This window comes from Nomascus leucogenys, chromosome 19 (assembly GCF_006542625.1).
Source record: "Nomascus leucogenys isolate Asia chromosome 19, Asia_NLE_v1, whole genome shotgun sequence".
NCBI lineage: Eukaryota > Metazoa > Chordata > Mammalia > Primates > Hylobatidae > Nomascus > Nomascus leucogenys.
The window spans coordinates 54414208-54429618 of NC_044399.1; the positions used below are offsets into that span (position 1 = coordinate 54414208).

Consider the following 15411-nt stretch of genomic DNA (forward strand, 5'->3'; position numbering starts at 1 on the left):
ATCTCAACTCACTGCTGACTACTGGTACACTGTTTTAAACAATCAGATCCTCTTGCCTCACCTCAGGTCATCCCATTATTATTATTCATTAGCACTGCCATAATTTGAGGTGCTAATGAAAAAACGGAAACTGAAATCATCTAGTTCAACTTCTATGAAAAGATTTAGTAGAAGGTGAAACTACAATAGAATTTCATTTCATTATTTAGACTTTTCGATGTTGACTTTTCATCATCTGTTGTTCAATGTGGCAATTATTTCCAATTGACATAGATTGTGATAGAAAGTTAAGCATATTTTATAAACTATGGTGTTTCTGAAGATTTTTCTTCAAGAATCACAGATTTCAGATTTCTAACCAAACATTTACTCTCTGATCTCTTAACTGCATAACTTTTTTTTCCTCCTCTTTAATTATTAGAACTATGAGAATATAAAATTTAGGAAAACGTGTTAACATCTATTAAATACTACTAAAACAAACTCACATACCTATCTCCTTCCAATTTTGGTATATCTGAGCAACTAGAGGAGTCCTCCAGCCACGCCAAAGTTGGTCTCCTTGAATCAACTCCTGAGCTTGGGTCTCCTGATAGAATAAGCTGTTGTACAATTGCTGGATCATAGGCATTAATTTCAAACTTTAAGTGCACCTAAACAAATGAAAAGCCTAAGTTTACAACTGATTTTTTTTCAATTACTAATTTGTTACTTCAAAATTCAAACATACCTTCATAAGTTTGGAAACATCCCATATGCAGATCTTTCCTCGTTTAGTTGCAGCAGCTAGAAAATGAGGGCAGCTCCCCGACCCAAAGCAAGATATTCTGTCAGTTCCATCCGTACAAGGAAACTGTGCAGGACTTGTTGCAAGAGTGACTGACAATGGCACATTCTGTGTGTGCTCACCTTTCACAAATGGGCAGTTTGGGGAATGTCTTTCGTGTTCAGACCTTTGCACAGATTAAGAAAGGAAAAGTTTACTAAAAATAAAGCAATTCAGTTTGTACATTAAAACAGAACTCCAGGATCATCATCTTTTTTTTAACTGAACTTATTCATCATTAAAGACTTAATATAACTAAATCATTCAATTTTATGAAGATCACTCTAACATGTTCAACTGTTTACAATATTCACATATTCAATATTCCAAACATTCAACAATAGCAGTTGTTACTCACTTTAACTGATTATAAAGTCAATCTCAGACAAAACTGAAAAACCAATACAATGCTATATTACATACTACAAAATTGTTTAAACTCCTGTTATTTCCTCACACTGGTTTCCTACAGCTTTGAATGATTAACTACTATGTTTCAATTTAAAATTCTCCATATCTATCAGGGGCCACAACTATAAATGATATACAGCTGAAACTCAATAAATGCCACTCTCAACAAGTTATTTTACTAAATTATTTTACTAAAAAGTTGTTTAGTAAAGATCTGAAAGCAGCCGGGTGCGGTGGCTCACACCTGTAATCCCAGCACTCTGGGAGGCCGAGACGGGTGGATCATGAGGTCAGGAATTCGACGCCAGCCTGACCAACATGGTGAAACCCCGTCTCTACTAAAAATATGAAAATTAGCCAAGCGTGGTGGTGGGCGCCTGTAATCCCAGCTACTCAGGAGGCTGAGGCAGGAGAACTGCTTGAACCCAGGAGGCGGAGGTTGCAGTGAGTCGAGATCACGCCACTGCACTCCAGCCTGGGCAACAGAGCGAGACTCCATCTCAAAAAAAAAAAAAAAAAAAAAAAAAAAAGATCTCAAAGCAGAAAGATCTCTAGTATGAATAAAATAATATACATTAAGAACACAGAAATATACCTTATGTATTTACTATAGGATCAAATCAGACAAATAACTTTTAAATAAAATTTATTTCCTAAGAGCCTTAGGAATGTAAAGTTCATAAATTATACACTACTTCTTTCAATAAATGCTTACTGAACAAGAAGAAATGTTAAATTAAAAACATAACAAGTTTAAGAAATATAAAATACAGGCTGGGCACCGTGGCTCACACCTGTAATCCCAACACTTCAGGGGGCCAAGGTGGTTGGATCCTTGAGGCCAGGAGATTGAGACCAGCCTAGGTAACATAGTGAGACCTCTTTGCTACAAAAAATAAAAATAAAAATAATTAGCTGGGTGTGGTAGCATGTGCCTGTATTCCCAGCTACTCGGGAGACTCAGATAGGAAGATCCCTCGACCCTAGGAGTTCAAGGCTGCAGTGAGCTACGATCGTGCCACTGCACTCCAGCCTGAGCAATAGAGCAAGACCCTGTCTCTAAAAAATAAAAAATTTAAAAATTTAAATTAAAATATAAAAATAAAATATCAAGACCTCATATCAAGACTGGTATAATGACTTTAAGAATTATCTCAAATATTTTAAGCAGGATCAACTTAGCACCTATCTGCTCAACTTTATGATTCCTTTATATTTCTTTCTGGTTATTCCTTATTTTTATTTCTATTAGCTATAATTATAAGGCATTAGAAATGTCAGGATCCTGCTACCAAAACAAGAACCCATGAACCAGGCATGATGGTAAAGCATATAGTCCCAGTTAGTCAGGAGGCTGAGGCAGGAGGACGGCTTAAGCCCAGGAACATGAGGCTGCAGTAAGCTATGATCACACCTGTGTATAGCCATTGCACTTCAGCCTGGACAATATAGCAAGACCCCGTATCTAAAAAATAAAATAGGCTGGGCGTGGTGGCTCACGCCTCTAATCCCACCACTTTGGGAGGCTGAGGTGGGTGCATCACTTGAGGTCAGGAGTTCCAGACCAGCCTGGCCACATGGGGAAACCCCATCTCTACTAAAAATACATATATTAGCTAGGCATTGTGATGCACACCTGTAGTCCCAGCTACTTGGGAAACTGAGGCACGAGACTCTCTTAAACCTGGGAGGCAGGGGTTGCAGTGAACCAAGATCACGCCACTGCACTCCAGTCTGGGCAACAAAGTAAGACTGTGTCTCCAAATAAATAAATAAATAAATAAATAAATAAAATTTTAAAAATAAATGTTTCTTAACCATTGTTTTAAACTCATTGTTTTATTTCCGTGGCAAAGAAAGAACTTTACACATAAAACATGCTACTCCTTAAAATGTATGTATTTCTTTTTACAATGCACCTACAACTTACATATATAAATCCATCTATAAATCCTGGGCAATTTTTAATATGCAGATGCCTTTCCTAAATCCTTTTACAGTGCACCTCCAAGCAAATGACATTTGGGCCAGGTTCCCTCTCAGCTAAATCTAGCGTACTTTACCCCTTTCCATCTCTCTCTCTTTCCTGAGTTTTAACTTTTTCAATAAAATTTTATTTATGCAAGTTACACGCGGCTATATAAAATAAAGCTAAAGATCCACATCAATTTTAAAATCTAATCCCAGTAATTTCCAATCCCACCTCCAGGAAACCACCATTATAAATTTAAGTGATACATTTCTAAAATATTTTTTATAAGTTTACATACATAAATGTACATATAGAAAATATATGATGTGGAAGTATGTATGAAAAAAATTTTAAAAAATAAAATACGGGGTCTTAAATTGTTAAACAATTGGTGTCACTATACATGACACATATACATTTTATCATGTATTCAATCATCTATCATTCTATTAATACAAAAGATTTCTTGATACAATAACATATCTGAAAGTTACTGAGGGTGATTAACAGAGATCTTACTGTTCATTCTCCTTAACTGTTGGACCACCGTCTATTATATGAACATATCACATTCTATTTGGCTATTCCCCTCCTGATTGGCATTTAAAAGGATTCCGATTTTTAACTGCAGTGACCATCCATTTCATGCCTCTGAGCATACAAGAGCAATTAACTCCCTAGGGTAAGTAAATAGAAGTGGAATTGCTAGTTACTAGGGTATAGTCCATTTTTTTATGTTTTTAACTTCAACCTCCCTCCAAAGTAACTCTATCAACTCGCACAGTCAAAATATGAGTCCCATTCACCCTTTCAAATTTTTCCTTTCCCCTTTACAATTCAGAAGGTGCCTAGGTTCCCCAGCCTCCATCAATCCTCTTCCCTCCTACCCATTTGGAACACTTGCCCCAGGCCTTCAGAGACCAAATCAACTTCTTGAGTGTTTGAGGAATCCCAAATGCTGGTGCAAAGAAGAGGGAGACTCCCTGAATCCCTCGCCATGTCAAGAAAACATGGGTTTTGAATAGCCCAAGTTGGAAATTTTAATCAACTTTCCATAGAAAATATTTACAAAGAAGATAATATTTGATAATATTGTATAATTTTTCAGGTATAGGTTAAATAACTTTTTGAGGATTGGCATAGGGACCTAAAAAATATATATTAAAATGGTTCATATATATATATAGAGAGAGAGAGAGAGAGATGGCCTTTATGGGGAAAGACAATTCCAAACAGAATTTTCAACTTAAATTGAAAATTGCTCATACAATAGGTCCCCCTCTTATCCACAGGTTCACTCTTTTTTTTTTTTTTTTTTTTTTTTTTTGAGATGATGGAGTTTCACTCTTGTTGCCCAAGTTGGAGTGCAATGGTATAATCTCGGCTCACTGCAACCTCTGTCTCCCCAGTTCAAGCGATTCTCCTGCCTCACCCTCCCGAGTAGCTGGAATTACAGGTGCACACCACTATGCCCAGATAATTTATTGTATCTTCAGTAGAGACAGGGTTTCACCATGTTAGCCAGGCTGGTCTTGAACTCTTGACCTCAAGTGATCCACCCGCCTTGGCCTCCCAAAGTGCTGGGATTATAGGCGTGAGCCACCGTGCCTGGCCCACAGCTTCACTCTCTATGGTTTCAGTTACTCATGGTCAACCATGGTCCCAAAATAGATGAGTACAGTACAGTAAGATATTTTGAGAGAGGGAAACACAGACAGACTGACCACAGTCACAGAACTTTTATTACAGTATATTGTTAAAATTGTTCAATTTTAGGCCGGGCACAGTAGCTCACGCCTGTAATCCTAGCACTTCGGAAGGCCGAGGCGGGTGGATCACCTGAGCTCAGGAGTTCGAGACCAAACTGGCAAACATGGCAAAACCCCGTCTCTACTAAAAATACAAAAATCAGCCAGGAGTGGTGGCGCATGCCTGTAATCCCAGCTACTCGGGAGGCTGAGGCAGGAGAATCGCCTGAACCCACGAGGTAGAGGTTGCAGTGAGCAGAGATCGTGCCACTGCACTCCAGTCTGGGCAACAGAGCAAGACTCCAACTGAAGGAAAAGAAAATATTCAATTTTATTAATTATTGTTATTAATCTCTTTCTGTGCTTAATTTATGAATTATACTTTATCATAGGTTATGGATGTATAGGGAAAAAAATATAGTATGTATATGGTTCAGTACTATCTGCTGTTTCAGGTATCCAATGGGTCCTGGAATGCATGCCCTGCAAATAAGGGGGACTACTGTATTCAACTCTCTGCCTGCAGATAGATACAACTTGAATTTTTCATACAGTATTTTCCAATCTGAACTCCACAGGTACACTGCAATACGTTTTAGCAAGTTTGCCCCATGCACATCAGCTGATTTAACATTCAGAGACTTCAAACTAATTTTAATACAAAATAAGCAACATATCCTAAAACCAAACCCTGGCTCTATCACTAGCCATATGCCCTTCAGCAAATTTTACTCTCTTCATTTTAAAATGGGATAGTAACTCCTATCTCATAGAGTGACTGTAAAGGTTAAACTGGAAAATATTCATAGTTCCCTCCTATAAAATGGAGATTACCATAGTACCTACTTCACAGGGAAACATGAGAATTAAATGATTTAAAAATACATAAAGTATTCAGAATGGTATCTAGTATACCATCTTATACAAATATTTGCTATAATAATATACTATTATTTCTATTAATAAGACCTCAGAATAGTTATTTGTAAAAATGAAGTTTCAATACATCATCTCTAATATTTAACCAGGTTCTAAAATTTCATGCACTAAAATTCAGAGACATCAAAGACTCCCTAAAATTACTTTAAAATTAGAAATGTATACTATAAGGCTCTCTCCATGGATTCCCTATTGACAACCTGCTCTCAACAGACCAAGATTCAACTGCTAAAGCTCACTCTGGAGTTCACTTTACCATAGCTTTCTGGTTTTCAGTTAGAGCGTGGGTCTATTGTTAGGTACTTCCCTCGTGTACAATTTTTAGAAAGTCAAACTTACAGACACTGTATGCCAAGTGGTGTGCCACAGTATAGACAGGGCTGTCTCATTCTCAGGACAATGACGAAAATACAGGCGGCAAAAAGGCAAAAAGTTGTATCATAAGCAGAAAAGCAAAATTTAAAAGCATTATTTACATGACTGACTTAGCCTATTATGCCCAGAAACATCAAGACTCACCAAGGTTCATCAGTAGGTTCCCAACAAACGAGGCATACACTACAAGTAAAACACATGGCTCTATCATCTCCAGATGACGCAGGCTGCAAAATTATAAAGAAAAGAGACAGAAAAGGTAAATCATTATTAAAATAGCTTTATAATAAAAGTTATTTTTAAAAGTTCATAATTTTAAGTAAAATTCTATACTGAAAATAAGAAAATTAGCCTATAATATTAGGTCCAACAATACACTGAAACCTCCAAATATTTATTAATTGCCTGCATTATTTGAAAATTCAGAAAATGACCATTAAATCAAAGAGAGGTAAACATAGACACAATCCCTGATCTAGTACTTTTCTAATTGCTATACTGAAGTACCTGAAATATTAAGTATAAGAGAAAGAGTCTGGCTGGTTTACACTATTTGTTTCTGTTGTTGTTGCTGTTGTTGTTTTTGAGACGGAGTCTTGCTCTGTCACCCAGGCTGGAGTGCAGTGGTGCAATCTTGGCTCACTGCAAGCTCCGCCTCCCCGGGTTCAAGCGATTCTCCTGCCTCAGCCTCCCCAGTGGCTGGGACTACAGGCGCCTGCCACCACGCCCTGCTAATTTGTTTGCATTTTTAGTAGAGATGGGGTTTCACCGTGTCAGCCAGGATGGTCTCAATCTCCTGACCCTGTGATCCACCCCCCTCAGCCTCCCAGAGTGCTGGAATTACAGGTGTGAGCCCCGCACCTGGCCTCTTGTTGTTTTTTAAAGAGACAGAGTCTCAGGCTGGGGTGCAATGGCACAATCACAGCTGACTATAGCCCTGAACTCATGGGCACAAGTGATCCTCCAACCTCAGCCTCCCAAGCAGCTGGAACTACAGAAGTGTTCCACGACACCCAGCTAATTCTGTTATTTTTTTTGTAGAGACACGGTCTCCTTACAGCATCCAGGCTGGTCTCAAATTCCTGGGCTTAAGCGATCCTCCTGCCTTGGCCTCCCTAAGTGCTGGGATTACAAGTGTGAGCCACTGCACCAGCCAATGGGTTTATTATTAAATACTAAATCACATACAACTATACAAGAAGGGCAAGTAAAAAGGGAAAGCTAAGTAGTCAATCTAATTCACATAATATGGAATCTAATTCATACAACATAGGACAAAATGCTATATATATTTCAATTCAAGGGCCAGGCACAATTTATATATATATATGTACATATTTTCAAAACCTGAACTGAAATATACCTGAAAACTAATATTAATATTTGTGAACATTTACTTTATAGATGCAAATTTACTACACATTTTAGATTACAAATAATCAGCCCCTAACATTTCCTAGAGTCAGAGGATTCTAGGAAACCTATTATTTGACCTCTCTGCAAAGACAGAATATAATGAACAATAACTCAACAGAAAGAAAAAAAAAAAATCAAGGCATCACTTAACAGAGACTCTTAAAAAATTACACCAAATTAAAAGAAAGTTGCTAGAAAAATGCTCCATGTTCAATCCTTAATTTAGAGAAATTATTTCACTGATTCTAATATTAGCCAGTCTCCAAACTTACCTATCTGTAACTGGAAATCTGACAAACTTTGAATAAAATATTCATATATATATATAGTTTTCTGGTTCAATTTTAGTAAAGATGTTCAGAATACTTGAAGATAACGAACGAATAATCAATCTTCAGATTCTAAATGACAGTTACTTTAACGTACTTCAAAATGTACTTGAATTCTTAAATTAGGCCAGAAACAGTGGCTTACACCTGTAATCACAATACTTTAGAAGGTTAAGGCAGACAAACTGCCTGAGCCCAGACGTTTGAAACCAGCCTGGGCAACATAGTGAAATCTCATCTCTACAAAAAATAAACAGAATTAGCTGGGCATGGTGGCACATGCCTGTAATCCCAGCTACTTGAGGGGCTGAGGTGGGAGAATTGTTTGGAAGCTGAGGCTGCAGTGAGCTGTGATCACGCCACTGCACTCCAACTTGGGTGACAGAGCAAGACCCTGTCCCGAATAAATAAATAAATAAAGTTAAATAAGCATGCTTTATTTAAACTGACATATAAGTATTAGATTTCTTAGATTCTTTTAGCAGTGGTAAAACAGTGGTAAGCCAGTCTATACCACTCAGTTTAAGTTTCCTATTAAATAACATATTACATCTAGCTAAAATCATTTTTCTTAACTTCCCTCTAATTCAGCAAAGCTTTTTATAATGTCCCATTCTTATGCCTCTGTATCATGTTAATCCTTACACTTTATACCCTCCTCTTTTCCTACACAAAACTATGACCATTTTTCTTAACTAATTCTCCTCTACCTATGCAACTTAATCAGTTCTTTAATGCACAGATATCCAAGTTGCAATGCACTACCTGTAATGCTGCTTCTGTAGTTATCTAGTATATGGGTAATTTGTATCCCAACTAAAATGAGAATTTTGAAACTGTAAAACTGCTTTTATTGCATTACCCTAAGCATCTACTACTGTGTTATGAATGCAGATGTCAAACACTGGAAATAAACATGCATCAAAATAGAATACTTGTCAGAAACCAAATCTGAAGAATACTATTTGTTGATTTTCCAAAAAAATTATGGCCTAGCACAGTGTCTCACACCTATAATCCCAACACTTTGGGGAGAATGAGGTGCGTAGATCACTTGAGCAGGAAGTTCGAGACCAGTCTAGGCAACACCAGAAACCCTGTCTCTGCAAAAAAAAAAAAAAAAAAAAATTAGGTTGGTGCAAAAGTTAGCCAGGCCCAGTGGCACACACCTGTAGTCTCAGCTACTCAGGGAGGCTGAGGTGGGCAGATTACCTGTGCCTGGGAAGGTTGAGACTGCAGTGAGTGGTGATAGGGCCTGGGCAACAGAGTGAGACCCTGTCTCAAAAACAAAAAATAAAAATAATTGTTTTTAAAAAAAAGTTGTATCTAATCTAAAAGAAAATACTCAGTTGTTAATTGCTTAAACAATTTTTTTCCTGGCCTGGCATGCCTGTAATCCCAGCACTTTGGGAGGCCGAGGCAGGCAGATCACCTGAGGTCAGGAGTTTGAGACCAGCCTTGGCAACATGGTGAAATCCCATCTCTACTAAAAATACAAAAATTAGCCAGGTGTGATGGTGCACACCTGTAATCCCAGCTACTCATGGAGGCTGAGGCACAAGAATCGCTTGAACCCGAGAGGCGGAGGTTGCAGTGAGCCAACATTGTGGCACTGCACTCCAGCCTGGGCAAACAAAACAAGCATACATGCGTACAAGCAAGCATACAAGTTGCACAAAATAAGTTTCTGAAAAAGTACAAAAAAAAAATGTGATAATTTTGCTGAGGGCTACAAAGGCATACTGAGAAAAGTATTTTTTTATATTCTTTTTTTACCTGATGATAAAATCCAGCTTGAGCCATGGGATCTGGTTGTGCCCACCTATAGCCTACATGAGGCCATGAGGTAAACGTCTCCCGTCTGTTAGCTTCACTATACATCAGTGATCTAAAAGTAAACATACTTTATGTAATTGAAGTTAGGCATCAATCACAGTGAAACTTCTATTTAACAATGCAAAAAATAATTTTACTGGGTTATCAACAGAAACTGCAAATGGTCTGATGATCAAGTTCAATTTTTTAAACTAAAAACGGTAATTTTTGGGAATTTCCCTTAAACAGAAAGGGAAGGAGAAAACCTGATTGGTGGCTGCAGTTGATAAACAATTCCAGGGGTAGATTACATATGTTTTCATATTAAAATATATCAGCTCACTAAGAGTCAAACTATAACAGAAAGTACCAGAGTAATTTTTTAAAGGACAATAGTAAACTTTTAGAAAAGTCCAAAAGATTTTAAGTAAGAAAGGATTGATAAGCAAAGCTTACTCATCCTAACACAAAATTACGACTGATAACAGAAAGAAAAAGTGGTAAAGGTCATGACAAAGAGAACAGGAAAATACTCTTCTAAATTCTTCCCTTAAATTAGCACATGATTTTCCATAAAATTGCTAGTAACTTTAGGTTTACTCATAATTGTATTCAGGTTTTTAAACAAATAGTTGTTGGGTTAGAAAAGCATTCTCAGTTTCACATTATATGTGTCTTTAGGATCAGTCTCAGAACAGAAGACCTATCTCCTTTCGTTATATTACCCAACAAAACAGCAGTAGCATCCAATAGACCCTAACTCAAACCTTCCACAGACCTAAGTTCATCAAAGCCTTCATAGGCTCCTAGATTGATTTTTAATGAAACAAACACCACAGTCTATATCAAAATTAATATTTTGGGACATTTTTAACACCTCTAAAAATACTGAATATCCCATCTAATGGTTGCATTTCCTAAAATATAACATTTACCACAGTGTGCACTGATTTCTTTAGAACACTGCAACTGTTTGCAAAGAAAATAGCTCTGCAGAGCTGACTCTTTTATAATCTCAAAATAGGCATAGATCTCACACAAGAAGCACTTGTTCTAATTATGTATTTTTCTTTTTTTCTCATCTCAGACATATCTCAAAGAATATTTCAGTGATAGCCACAGCACATATCACCAGATAATCTGATTAAAAATGATAAGTCTGCAGGTTGCCCAAGAGATTACTACAGAATATAAAAATTCTGCCCAACTGTTAATACAACTAATAAAAGTTATATATGTAACAACAAAATCACTTAACTAACAAAAAGAGGGCAAGTGATTAAGCAGAAATCAGTTTATCAAAAGATAAATTAATAAATATTGCTACTGAACTAGAAGAGCCATACTAAAAATAATAGAAGTTTAAAATGAATTTATTCAGTAGTGTCTTTGATAACATCAGCACATACTATTTATAAATGTACTTCAGAAAGATGCTTAGGAAATTACAAGTCACATCCAATGAAAATGTAAAAATATAAATACTACAGCTGGGCACAGTGGCTCGCACCTGTAATCCCAGCACTCTGGGAGGCCGAGACAGGTAGATCACGTTGAGGTCAGGAGTTCGAGACCAGCCTGGCCAACATGGTGAAACCCTGTCTCTACTAAAAATACAAAAAATGAGCCAGGCATGCCGGGCGCAGTGGCTCACGCCTGTAATCCCAATACTTTGGGAGGCCGAGGTGGTCAGATCATAAGCTCAGGAGCTCGAGACCATCCTGGCTAACACGGTGAAACCCCATCTCTACTAAAAATACAAAAAATTAGCTGGGCATGGTGGCAGGCACCTGTAGTCACAGCTACTCAGGAGGCTGAGGCAGGAGAACGGCATGAACATGGGAGGCGGAGCTCACAGTGAGCCAAGATCATGCCACTGAACTCCAGCCTGGGCAACAGAGCGAGACTCCATCTCAAAACAAAAATATAAAACAAGAAAATTTGGCTGGGTGCAGTGGCTCACGCCTGTAATCCCAGCACTTTGGGAGGCCAAGGCGGGCAGATCACCTGAGGTAGGGAGTTCGAGACCAGCCTGACCAACATGGAGAAACCCTGTCTCTACTAAAAATATAAAATTAGCCAGGTATCGTGGCACATGTCTGTAATCCCAGCTACTATGGAGGCTGAGGCAGGAGAATCGCTTGAATCTGGGAGGCAGAGGTTGCGGTGAGCCGAGATCGTGCCATTGCACTCCAGCCTGGGCAACAAGAGTGAAACTCCATCTCAAAAAAAAAAAAAAAAAAAAAAAAAATCAGCCATGCATGGTGGTGGACGCTTACAATTCCAGCTACTCAGGAGGCTGAGGCAGAAGAATCTCTTGAACCTGGGAGGCGGAGGTTGCAGTGAGCCGAGATCGCACCACTACACTCCAGCCTAGGCGACAAGAGTGAAAATCCGTCTCAAAAATAAATAAATAAATACTACATGAGAAGGCAAACAAAAATCTAATCAAAATTGCTGGGTATTATATTTCAGTATAGCATTTCTAAACCTCGGTACTTTTAGTAAGAATCTCAATGTCATTTCAAATAGCAAATCATTTAAGTTTTTAAATGAATGTGTTACTGGCTTTTTAATCAGTTAAACAAAATAGGCATTCAAAAAACCTCTACCAAAGAAAATGATGGTTTAGGTATGATTTTTGTAATACTGTTTAAATCCAGTGCAAGCAGCATAAAAAAATGTTAACTCAAAATTATTCCTATTATTTTTTAAACTCTTCTTGTTTTTTTTTTTTGTTTGTTTTTCATTATAAAATGATAGCACTCTCCTTATACTCACATTTGGGCATGGTAAGTTAGGCAAAATTTATCTCAAAGGTCACAAAATGTCATCAATGGAAAAATAGTTATTATTCATTGAATCATTATAGTAATTTTAATTTGACTAAAATATTTACTAAGCAAGTACTAAACTGGAATTTTCAAAATGTGGCTTTATAATCCCTTCAAATACCTTTAGTGTACTAAAATATAGTGTTTAAAAATAGCAATTCAAGTAGTAGTTTACTTTAAATCTGGTTTTCAGATTCTAATTCATATTGAATTTTTTTTTAATTTCAAAATTAGGCTAGAAGTTGTGAAATTTTTAAAAATCATAACCAGATTTTCTAGTTATTCTTGTTTAATGCAAAAACTAATCAATTCTATCTCACTGTCACCTTTCTTTGTTAGCAAGGTTCATACCTGTCTACAGAACGGCCTGGCCCCACTCCGAGTTCTGGACGTGCACTAGGTAAGAGGTAAGACAATCTGTCCATCACTGAGGACGCCACAGGTAAGGCAGCAACATTTTGATTTATTTTCTTGAGTTCATTTACAATGGCACTGGCAATGGACTTCAACACATGATGAGGAAGATGAAATGTAACTGTGGCCCACTGAAAGAAAATGGGAGTATAAGCAAAGGAAAATGTACTCAACAGTTTTAACCAAAATCATAACTTAACCATTACCAAATAAAGAACACTCATCAGTTTCAAGTCAGTTTTCTTCATTAGTTTATCATTTAAAGCAGAAACTTGCAGTTATAAAAAAAAATAAAATATTTTACAAAAGTCAAGATATGGAACCAATCTAAGTATCCATTAATGGGTGACTGGGTAAAGAAAATGTGCAGTAAAGACCAGGTGCAGCGGCTTACGCCTGTAATCCCAACACTTTGGGAAGCTTAGGAGGAATTAGTTTATTGATCTGGTGACTGCAGTTACTAATCATGTACTGTATATTTCTTTTTTTGAGACAGAGTCTTACTCTGTCGCCAGGCTGGAATACAGTGGCGCAATCTCGGCTCACTGCCTCCTGGGTTCAAGTGATTCTCCTGCCTCAGCCTCCTTGAGTAGCTGGGATTACAGGCATGCGCCACCATCCCCGGCTAATTTTTTTGTATTTTTAGTAGAGACAGGGTTTCAGCAGGTTGGTCAGGCTGGTCTCCAACTCCTGACCTGATGATCTGCCCGCCTTGGCCTCCCAAAGTGCTGGGATTACAGGCATGAGCCACCGTGCCTAGCCCATGTATTGTATATTTCAAAATTGCTAAAAGAATAGATTTTAAACATTCTCATCACAAAGAAATGGTAAGTAGGTGAGTTGATAGATATGTTAATTAACTTAATTTAATCTTTCTATAATGTATACATATATTACAACATCACATTATACCCCATAAATATACACAATTATTTGTCAATGAAAATTTTTTAATTTTTTAAATGAAACCTCAACTAACTATTCTGGAAAAGACAGTCCAGAACCAGATAGTAACACACGTTCTTATATATATCACCAAAAATTAAGGACAACTAAAATTATCTGTCATTTTTCCTATTCATACAGCACAATGTTAAGCACAGACTAGGCACTCAAATACCTCCATCCATAAGAATATATTTAGACAATTACCATTACTGGGGTATATGAGGATTTAGTTCAGCTTAGCAGATGCATGTTTTTGTTGCTATCGTCACCATAATCCAGCAATAGCAACTAAAAACATAGGGCTTATAGTCACACATCTGGATTCTGAGCCCAGCTTCTCCATCAGCAATATTCGATAAATGTTAGCCATGATTATTTAATATTACAACAATTACTGAAGTTAGGCCACAAAAATGCTAAGTACTATTCTCCCAGAGAAATAAGTCTACAATGTAATTTCATCTTTATATCCTGTCCCCAGTTCACCCATGAATGGTTTCTACTCTTATCTAGTACACTCAAGGCAGCCTAGTAAATTATTATTTATCTATACAATACTGGAAAAACTTGTGGACAAAAACATGACTTGAATTGCTAAAAAAAAAAAAAAAAAAAAAAAAAAAAAAAAAAAAAGGGGGGGGGGAGAATAAAAACTTCTAGACCTAATTAATCTGTTCACAAATCAGAGCTTTTTATTGAAAGGAAGGATGACTCCCCTTGAGAAAGGATCCTACAATACCCCAACTATATATAGTACTGTAGATCATACTCCAAACCTTCCCTCAAAAAGACCTATGGGCATTCACTACAGTGACTGTGCATGGGGGAAAAGATCTTTCAGGCATTACAAAAGCATGGCACTGAACTGACCTAAAACATCACTGTGGTCCATGAAAGGGCATGTAGGATGGTCAAGCGATTAATAAAGTTTTGGCCCAAAGCTGTCTCAGAGAGTTCTATGGATCTGTAAATCCTTATTGTATAATAGTTACTTCCCCAGTTCCTGAATGCATAATATAAAACAGGCAACTGAAAACAATCCCCAAATTAGCTCTCTGCTCTTCTCTGTGGGCCAGTAATATAGAAAACACCAAGTATAAGCCCCTAGAACTTTCCTTCTCTACAAAGATCTTAAACTAAAGCAATGGTACATTCCTCAAGAAATTTTTTTTTTTTTTTTTTTTTTTTTTTTTTTTTTTTTTTGAGCTGGAGTCTCACTCTGTCCCGCAGGCTGGAGTGCAGTGGCGCAATCTCGGCTCACTGCAAGCTCCGCCTCCCGGGTTCACGCCATTCTCCTGCCTCAGCCTCTCTTGAGTAGTTGGGACTACAGGCGCCCGCCACCACGCCCGGCTAATTTTTTGTATTTTTAGTAGAGACGGGGTTT

General features: G+C 37.4%; 1 protein-coding gene across 9 annotated transcripts in view; it reads right to left on the minus strand.

The window, feature by feature from the left end:
- Window positions 1-15411, minus strand: part of BIRC6 (baculoviral IAP repeat containing 6) — a 258422-nt gene that overhangs the window by 212638 nt on the left and 30373 nt on the right. For all 9 annotated transcript variants that reach the window (XR_004027064.1, XM_030800387.1, XM_030800383.1 and 6 more), the window contains exons 4-8: window positions 13017-13210; window positions 9793-9904; window positions 6416-6498; window positions 731-953; window positions 493-653 (exon numbers count right to left, since the gene is read on the minus strand). Coding sequence is in view for 8 of the 9 variants with exons in the window: in XM_030800387.1 (XP_030656247.1) it covers window positions 493-653; window positions 731-953; window positions 6416-6498; window positions 9793-9904; window positions 13017-13210 (773 nt within the window). In the remaining variant the exon portion in view is untranslated. The remainder of the gene's footprint in view (window positions 1-492; window positions 654-730; window positions 954-6415; window positions 6499-9792; window positions 9905-13016; window positions 13211-15411) is intronic.